The 16,442-nt window shown below is 34.7% G+C and overlaps 1 protein-coding gene across 2 annotated transcripts; it reads left to right on the top strand.

The window, feature by feature from the left end:
- The first annotated feature begins 3,133 nt into the window (after positions 1-3,133).
- LOC140146274 (actin, cytoplasmic-like) lies at positions 3,134-15,877 on the top strand. Of its 2 annotated transcripts, none has more exons than XM_072168062.1 (4): positions 3,134-3,237; positions 10,453-10,828; positions 11,735-11,984; positions 12,762-15,877. In XM_072168062.1, the coding sequence occupies exons 2-4, from the start codon at positions 10,463-10,465 to the stop codon at positions 13,292-13,294; spliced, it is 1,149 nt and encodes a 382-aa protein (XP_072024163.1). In that variant the 5' UTR covers positions 3,134-3,237; positions 10,453-10,462; the 3' UTR covers positions 13,295-15,877. The 2 variants fall into 2 exon arrangements, with proteins under 2 accessions (XP_072024163.1, XP_072024162.1); XM_072168061.1 differs by lacking the exon at positions 3,134-3,237 and adding an exon at positions 5,548-5,709.
- Positions 15,878-16,442: the final 565 nt, after the last annotated feature.

Here is a 16,442-nt window from a genome sequence, read left to right as displayed (position 1 = left end):
TATAAATGGAATAACCAGGTACAATAACAAACTGGATAATACCAGCATTGAACTATATTATAATGGTGTAAAAGGACAATCGTTCAAACCAATTTGTTCATATAGCATGTAAATGTACAGATCGAGGAAATAACGAGCACAGCTACATACATGTACATGTATATGGTCAATTCCAGCCAAAGCGGGCCAAAATTCTCTCTGGGGGCCATTTTGAAAATGTTTTCCTTTTCAATTCTAGACTTATCAAATGAGACGATCATGTCTAGTGAATCATCAGGTGGAAGTGCCATCGGATTGAAAAATAACTTTTCTTGCTAGACCAAATAAAGTGTTAAATGCGCATATGCATGTTACCCACGAATTCAAGCATTTTTCACCTGTTGTACGCCATAAAATTTCACTTTCTTTAATATCTTTCAATATTTTATGTGTGACTCATATACACTAGAAATCGGTGAAGACTTTGAACGTAAAATAGAATTTTATTACATATATCTACAAAGAAATATTTTGGTTATTACAAATTTTAAGAAAGAACCAGGTGTACAGTTAAGATTGTGTCAATTCTTCGAACTCTTTCCAAAGTGGCTGTCATTTAACATTACTGTATTATTTCGAAAGATTAGAATAAATGCTTCATATAAATATAAAGTTAGATTTTGTATCTCGTCGCAGGAAGAGGATCTCGGATGGATTCGTGGGTAACAGCGTCTGGAAAATAGCAATTCCTATTAATTGTTTTTAATAAAAATAAAAATACTTTTCCGTATGTCAATAATTCAGGCTGCAATGGCACTAAAATGAATTTCAATCAAAATACAGACTACATGGAATATTTAGAATGGATCATTATGGCATTTTGGGTATATAAAAATATAAAAATTTGAGAATAATGAAGTTGCCAAATTCAAATAGACAGAGCAAACAGTTTTATATTATTATTTTAGTAAAATCATTCCATATTTTCATGCAGCAATATTCTATTAACTCGTGTTTGACAGTTCCTATGAACTAAACACTATCAATACATTGTTAACTATAATTTAAGTAGGGATTCGTGGGTAACCAAAATGTTCGTGGGTAACACATATTTGAAGGTATGTATTGGTAAGCGGCAAAATAGAAAATATTACAGAAGGTTGGAAACCACCATGCGGTTATTCCTCCATTGTGTTTCAGTGATTCCCGTTTCTCTAACCAATTGCATTTACCCAAAAAATGGTAATTTAGGATAATCAATCAAAACTTCATGATACAGCTTCAGTATACCTTCAAGAGAACGCTATTCAACAGGACTGTTTTGGAACCTATTTCGCATGTTTTCAAAATGTTAAGATGCATAAGAAACATATAATTTACGAGTAAATCCTTGGATTCGTGGGTAACGCCGAATTCGTGGGTAACGCTATAAGTACTATAGTACCGTTTGGGGTTTGCATTTCTTAGGTGTATAAACTGTAAGTACTGTCAAAATTATAGCATACCCATGGCTTGAATATGTGCTGATTTAAACTTAAAATAAACAATCTCCTTATTTTTCAAGGTTAGCATATATTCGGGATTCGTGGGTAACAAAAGTTTAAACCGTCGTAGATTCTTTTTTAAAGCGGTGAGCGTATTTTTACGATTTACAATTTTAAGCGCTTGTCAAACTAAATTCAGTGTCCAAAGTCATTAAATGTTAATTTAAGTTATGGCAATTATATTTGCTGGACTCGTGGGTAACAGTTGATACGTGGGTAACGTCAAATTCGTACGCATGTTTGTCAAAAGTAAAACATTATTTAAGGATAATTTTGGTGCAAAAACAAAAACATAACAGCATTTTGACAACCATCGCGTGTGCTATCTATATACTGCTGATATTTTCATGTTCTATTTGCGAATTTAGTATGAGTGCATAGTTTATGATGATGATGATGATGATGATGATGATAAAAAAAGTTTTGTTTCTTGATCATTCAAACGTTTCAAGAACTGTTCCTTCCGGTATGTTAACGAAACGGCAAAAAAGAGGAAAGCATGGGAGCAAGTTCATGTGGAAGGTCAAGGTTTTTGTCAAATATGTGGGGGGGGGGGGTTTCTATTTGTTGACCGTTACAAGTTAGGTTCAAGCAGATCAGTAAGCCTTAAAACATTGCCTTTACTAAATCGGCAGCGCGATTTAAATTTGGTATACGAATACTTCAGAAAAAAGGATCCTTCCTCTCCTGAAGACGCTCACGATAGCAAGTTGACGTCTTGCTTTAATTGCACCCCTTTAGCACCGTTGCTTCAAAAGAAAGTCCATCATTCAAAATGAGTAGGCCTTTATAGCAACAGCAGGTTTAACTGACTCGAATGAACACTAAAATAAAATGGTGAAATGTTCAACTAACAGCAGGTTTAACTGACATGAAAGAAAAACCATGAACCTTGCATTATATACAATCTAGACCAAGGCTTACGACCTAAGACCTGCTCTGAGGCAGGGCCAAGAAAAGCCGCTGTAAGCCTGGCCTAACAGGCTTGCGTAGACTACGGCTACAGAAGACTGATTTCGAGAAATGCAAATTTTACCGAAGCCTGGGGGTAATCCTACAAGCCTGGCCCACAAGCTAACGAAGCCTCGAGGCTAGGGTAGCCGTGTTTCGGGGAACGTGTTTTCAGTTAAGCCTGGTCTTACGACCTCTTAAGCCTTGAGGCTAGACTAGCCAACTGCTAAGCCACCCGTCGAGAAATTCGCCCGTAGTGAACATAGCTTGCTGCAAAAATTATATATACTGATTTCACTCCATCCAGAGAAGGCCCAGATGCGAGCCTAGAGGGCATAATGATATGTTCACACGGCCCATCCACCTTTTGTTAATCAAAATGACATATGGTGTGAATACACCAATAGCAATTCTAGGTGACAGCTTTGCGCTTACCGAATGCGAAAAATCATGCTCTAACCCAACGACCACATTATATTCTGCCCCTACCGAATGACCCTAACTGTAAAAGTTTCTTCCCTGATTGAAGTGAGCCCCCTGGGACGTAACCATGGTAACTGGTATTTGTTAATTTATATTAACCCCGGTTCTGACGATGAGGGTGTGTGCTCTGGTTGTGGACGTCACAAGCTGACTGCGTAATGGTTTTGATGGTGGGTATTCCTTCAAATAACAAATCTAAATAATCACTTCTTAGGGAGTATCAGCATTCAGCAAGAACTTTGATCAACAGAAGAAAGTTAAGTATAAATGGAATAACCAGGTACAATAACAAACTGGATAATACCAGCATTGAACTATATTATAATGGTGTAAAAGGACAATCGTTCAAACCAATTTGTTCATATAGCATGTAAATGTACAGATCGAGGAAATAACGAGCACAGCTACATACATGTACATGTATATGGTCAATTCCAGCCAAAGCGGGCCAAAATTCTCTCTGGGGGCCATTTTGAAAATGTTTTCCTTTTCAATTCTAGACTTATCAAATGAGACGATCATGTCTAGTGAATCATCAGGTGGAAGTGCCATCGGATTGAAAAATAACTTTTCTTGCTAGACCAAATAAAGTGTTAAATGCGCATATGCATGTTACCCACGAATTCAAGCATTTTTCACCTGTTGTACGCCATAAAATTTCACTTTCTTTAATATCTTTCAATATTTTATGTGTGACTCATATACACTAGAAATCGGTGAAGACTTTGAACGTAAAATAGAATTTTATTACATATATCTACAAAGAAATATTTTGGTTATTACAAATTTTAAGAAAGAACCAGGTGTACAGTTAAGATTGTGTCAATTCTTCGAACTCTTTCCAAAGTGGCTGTCATTTAACATTACTGTATTATTTCGAAAGATTAGAATAAATGCTTCATATAAATATAAAGTTAGATTTTGTATCTCGTCGCAGGAAGAGGATCTCGGATGGATTCGTGGGTAACAGCGTCTGGAAAATAGCAATTCCTATTAATTGTTTTAATAAAAATAAAAATACTTTTCCGTATGTCAATAATTCAGGCTGCAATGGCACTAAAATGAATTTCAATCAAAATACAGACTACATGGAATATTTAGAATGGATCATTATGGCATTTTGGGTATATAAAATATAAAAATTTGAGAATAATGAAGTTGCCAAATTCAAATAGACAGAGCAAACAGTTTTATATTATTATTTTAGTAAAATCATTCCATATTTTCATGCAGCAATATTCTATTAACTCGTGTTTGACAGTTCCTATGAACTAAACACTATCAATACATTGTTAACTATAATTTAAGTAGGGATTCGTGGGTAACCAAAATGTTCGTGGGTAACACATATTTGAAGGTATGTATTGGTAAGCGGCAAAATAGAAAATATTACAGAAGGTTGGAAACCACCATGCGGTTATTCCTCCATTGTGTTTCAGTGATTCCCGTTTCTCTAACCAATTGCATTTACCCAAAAAATGGTAATTTAGGATAATCAATCAAAACTTCATGATACAGCTTCAGTATACCTTCAAGAGAACGCTATTCAACAGGACTGTTTTGGAACCTATTTCGCATGTTTTCAAAATGTTAAGATGCATAAGAAACATATAATTTACGAGTAAATCCTTGGATTCGTGGGTAACGCCGAATTCGTGGGTAACGCTATAAGTACTATAGTACCGTTTGGGGTTTGCATTTCTTAGGTGTATAAACTGTAAGTACTGTCAAAATTATAGCATACCCATGGCTTGAATATGTGCTGATTTAAACTTAAAATAAACAATCTCCTTATTTTTCAAGGTTAGCATATATTCGGGATTCGTGGGTAACAAAAGTTTAAACCGTCGTAGATTCTTTTTTAAAGCGGTGAGCGTATTTTTACGATTTACAATTTTAAGCGCTTGTCAAACTAAATTCAGTGTCCAAAGTCATTAAATGTTAATTTAAGTTATGGCAATTATATTTGCTGGACTCGTGGGTAACAGTTGATACGTGGGTAACGTCAAATTTGATTTTATGGAATTTTATGGGTAAAACGTATTTGCATAAAATAATCACTTGGACCTCAGAATTATAGAACGAAACTTCGTTTCATGGTATAGTAATTTATGGCATATTCACTTAACATTTTCAGAACGATCATTTTATTTTTGATACGCGGGTAACAAAATTATTAGCCAAATTGACTTAATGGCCTCTAGAGTCCACAAACTTTGGTGGAATTCAATCGTTTTACATATGATGAGAGATCATGCTAACGTCTTTCTAACGGTAATAATTTCATTTTGATTGAAGGACATTCAATGACATATATGGTGCTTTATCTTTGAATTCGTGGGTAACGCCAATTCATTTAAGCTATCATAACTTGTCCCCTGGTATGACTTGCTAGTAAAGGCCTATATGCACAAAGAGAGCACATTGGACGTGACATTATATGCTCCATCAATAACGTGATTTCCTTTATTAATGACATTTTAAAGTGGAAAGTTAACATAGAGAGAATTTTGTCCCGCTTTCGCTGGAATTGACCATATACACACAAGTTTCATATATATAGTCTGTGCAGTAATGCATATGTACACACAGGGTTTCATATAGTCTGTGCAGTAATGCATGTACATGTACATGTACATGTAGGGCATAGCACGACACAGTGTTACGTGAATCATACAAGCGGAACCCACACTACAGTACAACTGAGAAGGTGGCCATATCATAAATCATCAGGAATATTCAAAGGCAAAAAGTTAAGTATTGGTCAAGTAAATGTATTAAAGATATTAAAACCCAATCTAACGAATCTGATGTCAGAAATTGTTTTTATATCGTCTAGTTTTGAATGATAATAATAATAACAACAACAATTATAATTATAATAATCACAAAATAAATGAATATAAATTAATATGTACATAAATTAGATAATAATAAATAAATATATAACTATTAATAATAATATATATAAATTAAAATAAGGAAAAATACAAATAAATAAAATAAATAAGTGACTTATAGGTTATATTATCATCACTAAATGAGTACTAATATTATTAATATCAAAAGTAAAGAAATAATATAAATATATTACTTATCAACGCATAAACATTGTGAAAGAACATAATATGAACCAACGCACTGCAGGGTTTATTGTTCAAGAGTCTCTGATTAGAGCGCTGACATATTGGTAAATGTTTCCAATCGATATTCATGAGAGTGTATAGGGTCATTCCATATGAAATCAAGGAGGCGCCCCACCTGACCCCCTCAGATTTGCTTTATATTTTAGTCACATGTTGTACCTGTAAAAATATTTAAAACCTGCAAATTTGAGGTCTGTAGCTCTTACGGATTTTCTGTGGCAGCCATTTAAAGTTGGAGTAGGGGGGTCTAATTTTGGACCCAAAAGTTGCCCTTTAAATTAATTTCATCTTTGGGAGTCTGTGCCTTCTTTATAAAAAGAAAGAGAGGTCTGAAACTTTGTATACACACTAACTGCATGCCCAATTTGTCAAAAATAAAAAATAAAAAAAATTATGTAATTGCGCGTTGTGTCACGGGGTCATTAAATATGCAAGAAAAAATGTAATGTTGTCACTGATGCTATATATAGGATAAATACAATGCATGTCCAAAAAATTGAGGTCACAACTCATTTACATTTCGAACAGCGCCCTCACGAAGATGAAATTTATTGCAAATTCATCATTTTCAGGGGGCCCAAAGTCGATGTGGTCCACCTTCAAAATGTATAAAACATTACTTTATATAACTACTAGTCTTATATTACAACTTTGCTAAGTCCCAGTAATTGTATAGGTTGACTTCATATAAAATGACAGGCCCAAAGTTGACCAATTTCCTATGATTGCATGTAGTGCAAATGTGCCGAATTCGGAAGGCTTGAAAGTCAAATTGGCCACAATATTAAAAATAAATGATTAGATGAGTAGTTATTGGCTATTTACTTTTATTTCCATTTCATTTTCAATATATACAGATTTTCTATGGTAGCCATTTAAAGTTGGAGTAGGGTAATCTAAATTAGTACCCAAAGGTTGCCCTTTGAATAAATTTCATCTTTGGGAGCCTGTACCTTCCTAATAAAGAGAGAGAGAGAGAGGTCTGAAACCTTGTATACACACTAACTGCATACCCAATTTGTCAACAAGTAAAAAAAAATAAATGTCTGTAATTGCGTGTTGTGTCACGGGGTCATTAAATATGCAAAAAAATGTAATGTTTTGTATACTGGCAAGTTTGGCCCCCCTAAATTCACATTTTTGTCAGATTAATTGTTTTTTGTTGTCACTGATGCGATATATAGGACAAATGCAATGCATATCCAAGACATTGAGGTGACCATTTATTTACATTTCCAACAGCGCCCTCGCGAAGATGAAAATTAATGCAAATTCACCATTTTCAGGGGGCCGAAAGTCGATGTGGTCAACCTTCAAAATTTATAAAACATCACTTTTATTATGACTACTAGTCTTAAATTACAACTTTGCTCAATCCCAGTAATTTTATTGGTTGACTTCATATAAAACGACCAAAGTTGACCATTTTCTTATGATTGCATGTACTGCAAATGTGCCGACAAGTTGTGGCGTAGTCCCCCTCTGCAATTCAAATTTGGCTCCTCTCTGCGAACATATATTGCTTCTTTCACCCTTCTTTCATACCACCTATGTTCTTTGTCGAGTACAATAACGTCCTTATCCTGAAAGTTTTGATTGGCCGCTTTCAGGCGCGTATATACCGCGGAGTCGTTAAACCCTGTTGAACTGGGACGACACATACACTTGTGGAGAGGCTGTTTTGTCTCTCCTATGCAGTAGTCCTCGACACAGTCCGAATCCTGACAACTATACTAATCGCATAAATAATATTGCTTTGTTTGCGTTGAGGAATCTTGTCTTTGGGGTGGACTAACTTCTGTCTCAGAGTGTTGCAAGGTTTTAATGCGACTGGGATCCTCGTTAGCTTCTCAGAAACATCTGAGATATAAGGCCGGGTGGTAATCACTGGTAATACTAAACTTACGAGTGCTCGCCCAACACCTCTATAATATCCAAAAATGTATTCATCTATTGCTAAGTTAATCCGATTATGACGTCGCTTTTACAGCGAATAGACTGACGGGGGGAAGTCCTCTTTTGGGATACACACTTGCGGGCTCGCCTTTTAATCCCAAGATCGTGATTTCCAGTCCCGACGGGACCAAAAGTGGCTTAAAGTGTCTAAGGTTTTGTGCTTTATAATTATGCTTTTTATTCCGCTTTCAGCCCATATACACTTTGGTTTTTTATGCCTATCTTTCGTTGTCGTCGTTGCCCGGCGTTGAGTAGAATTAATGAAACTGGTTTTTGTTAATTAATACTAGGTATATCACCTCAAAAACAAGGGCAGCAGAAACACGTTATTTAATGTTTCTACATGAATGACCTTTATTAAAGCATCAAAATCAAAAAACCGAATTGAAATCGGTCAATGCATTGTGACGTAGTGTCAATTTTAAGATGCTCATAAATGGAATGCAAATCTGCCACAAATTGCTATAATGACAAAATTGGCACATTTCGAGATTTTGAAGGTTTATTTGGACACTTGCTTGAAAAAGCAATGTTAATTTAAGTATCACAGGTTAATTGCCTATCTTTTTTAACTTCGTCAAAGAAAACAAAATCTAAAAATCTATCATTGAATAATTATAATAAATTAACCAAATATACTATTTTAGCAATTCCGGCCAATCTGCAGACAAATAAAAGTTGAAAAAATGACTAAGTTCAGCTAGTTAATATGCAAAATTGATGCCAAAAGAAAACCGTACATGATATCAGGGTTTTTTCACAAACATATGTATACAAAGTTCTTTCAATTGATAACAAAAAAATACACAAAAAGTAATCAATTATGCAAATTAGCTTATTACAGCTAATTATGTATTCATCATATTATTATGTAAATTTGGCATGAGTAATTTTTTTTTTTTCAATATTTAATGAAAGTCTTTTCATTCATCATGAATTTGTCAAATATGAACCTGTTATGATGTTGAGTAAAGAATCTGCAGTTAATTACTTTAATATAATACAAAAAATACAAACTTTGACATTTTGACGGTGTCTGGAATAGAATTTTCATTTTTCTGTAAATATGGTATGTGTCATCATTGCTCAAAGCCAAATCCGAAAAGTAAAAATAAAAATAATTTGCAATGAGACTTTAAATTAACATTTTGTTATCTGGATTAACATGGGAATAGAAACGGTAAAAGCAACAGCCCCTCTACTATACCGCGTATACAAAAATGGTGTGGCCTTGGACACACACAATGGCTTAGAGCTATTGTGGTTTGGAATATTACTCCCTTTGAACTCACTTAAAAAATGTTTTGTTTCAAATCGTTTTCCTCAAGTGTGCCATTCGTTGTCGACGGAAATAATTTACATGCTTAGAAAGATTAGTATTTCAGCTAAATGGTGGTAGATCTTGATTTTTCAAAAGGCCTATATTTATTGATTTATGAGGGATCTTCAACAATCCATAAAAACAGGTAGTAGCTCTTAAACGAAGCAATATTTATTTTTTTTAAACCGATGGTAGTCACAGAAAGGTTTCACACACCATATATCAAAAATTCAAACAATTGTGATAAATAGCACATATGAGGAAATTTATTTTTCCGCATGGATGTTTGCCAAAATTGAACAACTTTCATGCGCGCGCTTTTCAATTTACTGTTATGCTTGCATGCACAGTGTGGCAGAAGTATTGTGCAGCCACTGTGACATGCCTATTAATACTGTATTAGCCCCGTTTCCGACGATGTGGGTGGGTGTGTGTTTCAGGTCTGCTTGGCGTAAGTGGATAGATATGAGAATAGAAGTTATTTACAAATGTATTACTTTGAATCAGTTTTGTAACGTAAGATATCAATATTAAAATCAAAGGAAATATACAATTCTTTTTCTCAGTTGCATTTCGATCAATGCAATTTGAGAGATCAGTATTAAATAAAACAATATCAGTACAATGAGCTCTATAGATGTTACAAACAATAACATTCTTAGAATTAGGGGAACTTAATTCGACACAAACAGATATTGCGTGATCAACATTGTCAACACTACCATGTGTACGATCCTGGATTTCTGTGGAGAGTATATTATTCATATTTTCCACGTTAACCTTGTGTCTTATATGGCTTGTGGCTTAAGTTCTATTTAATGCCGATTTGTACTCGTTGTAGAGGAAGAAAACATTAAACAGGGCCTCAAAGGACATGCTCTTGGCATGACTGACGGTAGGTGATATATCTTGCGTGTGGACGCCTGGAAAAGGGCGTTGAACATATTAAATGAGTGTTAAAACGCCTAATACTAGTAATACCTACCTTCAAGATAAATGACAAACAAAAATCATGTAAACTATATATAAAGTGGTAAAACTAATAATACATTTCATTTCATTATTTTCACAGTTCAAACAATATGTCTGAAACAAAAGAAAAAGCTTTGGTAGTAGATAATGGATCGGGTAGTTGCACAGCCGGTTTCGTTGGAGACGATGCACCAAAAGCTAGGTTCCCATCCATCGTCGGAAGACCACGTCATGAAGGTGTGACGGCTGGTACGGACCAGAAAGACAGCTACGTCGGGGCTGAGGCTCAGAGCAAGAGGGATATTCTTACCCTGAAATATCCGATCGAACGCGGTTTCGTTACTAACTGGGACGATATGGAGAAGATCTGGCATCACACTTTCTATAATGAGTTGCATGTAGCCCCAGAAGAACATCGAGTACTGCTCACTGATGCCCCACTTAACCCAAAAGCCAACAGAGAAAAGATGGCACAGGTGAATTAAAGTAGTCATTTTTAACTACTCTAAGATAAGTCAAAACAAAAACTTTGCTTGTCCTTATCTTAAAAATCACAAAAATTATTACTATACAAAAGAATGGACGTTATCCCAAAATATTTAGGCTGTTTTTGTTTAGCTAATTATATATGATTGATAATAATTTTGCACATATGACAGGGTTTGAGATCTGTACTATGTTATTTCTCGGGTTAATATGTCTGTACTGTCTGTAAAAAATTAAACCTGATACCTTATCCCATGAAGCAACAAAATATGGATTTATGGGCGTTTTCGGGTGACAAAAATTTTCGCCATTCAACATTCTACCCAACAATATACGCTAATATTTGCAACATAAATGTATCAGGTAATGATGATAACTTTTTAATTCAACAGTTTTTTTCGATAACTCGTTGCATAATTTTTGCACAAGACTCATTGAAATTTGACATTTCATGTTATGTAACGAAAGTTATTTATAAAATTGCTGCAGTTTCGGATAAAGTAAGTTGCACATCCATTTTTGATCAAAATTGTTAATTTTTGGTCCGCTGCTATATAGTTCAATCACGTGACCAACATCTACTGTGCATCAACCAATTTGAGCCTAGAGTTGCAGTAGTGCAACTTGATGAAGCCATAGACCATGTAGACCCAGAGTTGTGTGCACAGGAAGTTTGATTACCCTCAAAACACGTATGTTTTGGGTGCGAAATGCCATCATTTTATTTCAAAATCGTCAAGAAATAATATATGGTAAATATAATAAATATGGTCCTTGCCACCACACTCGCCGACGGCGAGCACGAGTATTCTCGAATCAAAAGTGAATCGTTAGAAACGATAGTTGAAAAATTTATTTCATGTTACTAATTATTATACCCCTTTCTTCTAAAACAGATTATGTTCGAGAGCTTCAAAACACCAGCTATGTACGTAGCCATCCAGGCTGTGCTGTCTCTCTACGCCTCTGGTCGGTTGACTGGTATTGTCATCGACTCCGGTTATGGTGTCTCCCACACTGCACCTGTCTATGAAGGCTACCTTCGTGCTGATGCTATCCATCGTCTAGATTTTGGCGGTCGTGATCTCACAGATAACCTCATGAAGACCCTGACAGAGAGAGGATACTCATTCCCGACCACAACAGGTGAGATATACTTATAATGAAATGGGCTATTATAGTTGAAATCCATACAACCCCTATGGAACACATGACCTTAATCTTTCAAACAGGGAATGTGAATTCCAAATGGGGTTGCCTGAATTGGTGAATTTTTAAATCTTCACCCATGTGTGGGAGATTAAGGTCATGTCTTCCATTATGGAGTGTATGGATTTCAACTAGAATAGCCCAATCGAAAAGGTAGCTTTCAAGGGAGCAATTTGAAGAGATTTGAATTCTTAATTATCGGGTCAGAAAAGCAAACAAAATCCTATATACACATATAACTGGGAATTGATGTTTTTGTCAATATTCAGCCGAGGAGGATTAGTGTCGAATAGTAATTATGTGTGCCAGCTCCTACCAAACATAAATTATGTAAATGTCTAATAAACAAAGTTTGAGTAACATATCTAACAACTTATCTACTTATTCTTCTTTGTATACTCTCTCAATATAAAGAGTGAAACAAAAGAATTGGTATTTATGCATTCGAAAAAGTGGACAAATTTGAAATTTTTGCTCCAAAAGAGTGAACAACAAAAGAATGACATTTTTACTCAAGGAGCTATAAGTTACCACTATGAGTTACACATATCATGGCTTGTTAGAGAGTGGACGTTTTTGGAGTGGTCCTCTATAATATGGTTCCTTGAAGAGTAAAAATTGCAATCTTCGGAGTGAGATTCAGTCTTTTGAAGTGAAATATCATTCTTTTGGAGTGATTTTCACTCTTTTGGTTCTTTGGTCTTTTACATTTAGAGAGTACCTTTTTACCTGAGAGGGAAAGTGTCCGTGAAATAAAGGAGAAGCTATGCTATGTTGCCCTCGACTTCGAACAGGAGATGAAGACAGCTGCCTCTGGCTCAACTTTAGACAAGAGCTACGAGCTTCCTGATGGTCAGGTCATCACCATTGGCAAAGAAAGATTTCGCTGTCCAGAAGCCCTCTTTCAGCCATCTTTCTTGGGTATTGAAGCAGCCGGTATCCACAAAACCTGCTACAACAGCATCATGAAATGCGATATTGATATCCGTAAAGACTTGTATGCTAACACCGTCTTGTCTGGTGGCTCAACTATGTTCCCCGGTATCGCCGACCGAATGCAGAAAGAAATGACCGCTCTTGCTCCACCAACAATGCAGATCAAGATCGTTGCAACACCAGAGCGTAGCTACTCTGTATGGATCGGTGGATCTATCTTAGGTTCTCATGATTCCATGGAACAGATGTGGATCACCAAGCAAGAGTATGACGAGTCAGGACCAAACATCGTCCATAGCAAGTGCTTCTAAGAAAGGAAGTTTCTTGTAATGAAGACTATAATTTGATAAAGTCAATCATGTTTTATAAAGAATGTAAAACGTTTTAATAACATTCAGAAAACATTTGTTAAGGCTGTATGCAAAACATTCTAGTATAATATTATAAAGTGATGACAAATTATTTTGCAAAAACGTTTACCTAAAACATTTTGCAGCAACATTTTGAAAAAATGTTGTTGTATTGTTTTGTCCGATAAATCGTTTTTAAAATGTTTTCAAGATCTTTATATAACCCGACAATTAAATTTTATTAAAATCAAAATTAGTAACTTACATGTTTATAAAGTTTTAAAAACATTTATATCTTTGCTAGTTATAAGGATAAATAACAAGTTATTGTCCTGTCGGCGACGCGCATTTCGTTTTTGGAGTACTTCACCATAACAATTGATATTTTTAAGCAAAAAATTCTGACAATATACCGTATTTCAAAAGAGTCTTTTCTCATACACTTTGTTTACAAGCAATATAAAAGCATTCAAATATATTACGAAAATCTACAATTTTACTAACAGTTTTAATTTTCATAACTCATGGTTACCATACATCCTATAAGATAAATATTAAATAATATTAAAAATAGTACATTTCACATTAAGGTTGTCAGGTGACCTGCTACATCTTTTTTTCTTTAATCCTAAGATCATATTTTTACTTATCCGATTAAAACTCGCTACTCTGATTGTATATGGAGTTGTTTGTACTTTGCAACTCAGTATACATACTGATGTAATTACCCGAAACAGTTTATATCAAAAATACATCGTCGTTATAATTAAAGACAGAGATAAAAAGAATTTGTCGCGTCTGACGTTATCTGTCAATCAAATTCGAGCACGGTTTGTTTACAAGTGTCGTGATGATGACTTGCTGAACGCGGCGGTATAACCGGCCACCTTATTGTTAATTTTGCACCTTCAAACATGCAAACCATCTCAAAAGTTAGGTCTTTATAGTAGGAAACTTTCTTTTGCGAAGGCACCATGTCAACAATGCCTAGAAAAGCTGCTTTTTGTCTTGTAAAAGTACGTAATTTTTCGCCATTTGCTGCTATTCCTTTTCTCCGATCAGCACTAGATAGATCGGTCTTCCTTTTACGAGCTATTAACCTGTGTAAACCAACCAAGGATCGTAATTGACAGTGACATCAGACGCGATAAATTCTTTTTATCTCTGTCTTAAATTATACGACATGTATTTAAAAATCTTAGACAACCAAACTTGATTAAACAATCCATTCATTTTCAAACCATTACAAATATATATATTGATATATGTATGCCGACGTTTAAATCTTTAGGGAATATCTATGTAGCTTACATCTATACCTTTATTTGTTTGTTATGCATTTTAGTGTAAGTGTATTGTTGTAGCGTTTCGGGTCCAAACCGAAACGTTGTGCATATTTATGCCTTTTAGTATATATTTTTGCACTGTCTTAAACTCTTAGTTTTACGACCATATATATATATATATATATATATATTTTTGTCTAAGGATAAAGCGAAAAGAACTATTTTATGTATATTTCCTTTTTTAAAGGGTAGAACAATTTGATTAACCATGATGTTAACCTAATAGCTTCATGAAGTGGAAACTGACGACGCAAGTCGAATTACTTAAATGTTCGTATTTTAAACATGAACTCCCATCCAGTGACTTTCTTTAATATATTTTATATAACCGCACCATTGAACGTTCAAATATATAGGCAGATTTGAACACTTGAATATCCTCGACAGGGTATTTATACAAAGAAGAGACTTTGAGGTATCATTTTAGTGAAATTGACATGTCCATTATTCAAGTAAAATTGTTTAATGTGGTGCTGAATTAAAGCCTGTACGTGAAACGACTTAAAAAAAAGTATCTATCTTATGCTACAATCTCGCTATATTTTTTTAATATGAATAGATCTGTATATGATGCGTGTATTGGTTACGAGCGTATTTAGCTCATAATACATGTAATAGATCTGTATGTGATGCGTCGATCACCATAATATAGATCTGTATGTGATACACTTACTAATGAATGTGTAAAAGTAGCTTACGTCGTTGAAACACAAAATTAAAAAACCCAGCAAATACAACAAAATCTAAGTTTTATATCTCATTGATTATAAAGAATTAAGGTCTGTAAGTTGGTGGATTTGAAGAGCTCCAAAACATATTGCTACACACTAATTTTCTCAAAAAAGTCAAAAATCTCGAACAGAACCGTATGTGATGCGACCGACAATATCATGTCTATTGCATAAAACGGTAATAGAAGTAATAAAAGTAAGAACGTTCTTTCATTTTGATGTCCGATTTTGTCTCTATCAAATTGCTTTCACGTTTACCATGCCTGTTCCAAAATTACACAAATCTGGATGTTGATGAAATTTAGGTTGTTTTGGTTCAGCAAATCTCTGAATATGCCTTTAAATTGGTATACCATGCAGGGGGTAAATGAATCATTGTGTGTATATGACATGCTTGTCGAATTTTTCATTGAACATTGTAAATACACTATTTGAAAAATAAAATATATTTTATATGTCATATGAAATATTTATGTCATACCTTTCTGTGTCTTATTTATTATTAAATTAGTACACCATGGTTACGGTAATTTCTTCCACAGGGTGTGTGTGGATTTTGAATGGCATTGCCCATTTAGTATATTGAGTTTGTTTTGTTAACCCAAAACAATTGCTCATTGAGTCCGTTATTTTCTGAAAACACCATGTCCATGCCGTGACAGCTATTATGCAAGCAACCGTCTGGGATATTCCAGACACGAAATCTTCCACACAGGGACTGTGAATTTGAAATGGTTTGAAATCTACACTGAGGAATTTCAATCTACTGTGTGGGATATTTAGGGAATATCTTCTATAGGGAATGTATGGATTTCAACTGGAATAACCATATTGGTGGTAAAGTCAAGTTTCGCGTTTATTTGCATATTTTTTGCCGTTAGATGCCACCCTCTGATTCGGAACTTAACTTTTTGTACTAGCGCCCTCTTCCTTGCATTATTAAAAGGTAGCGTTAAATGGTGGCCAAAAGCAACTTCAGTGATGGTACAACTTATTAGTAACACGGTGATTGTCAGCTATCAGCTGCTTTTG

Source organism: Amphiura filiformis, chromosome 2 (assembly GCF_039555335.1).
Source record: "Amphiura filiformis chromosome 2, Afil_fr2py, whole genome shotgun sequence".
NCBI lineage: Eukaryota > Metazoa > Echinodermata > Ophiuroidea > Amphilepidida > Amphiuridae > Amphiura > Amphiura filiformis.
This window is presented reverse-complemented; position numbering and strand designations above follow the sequence as displayed.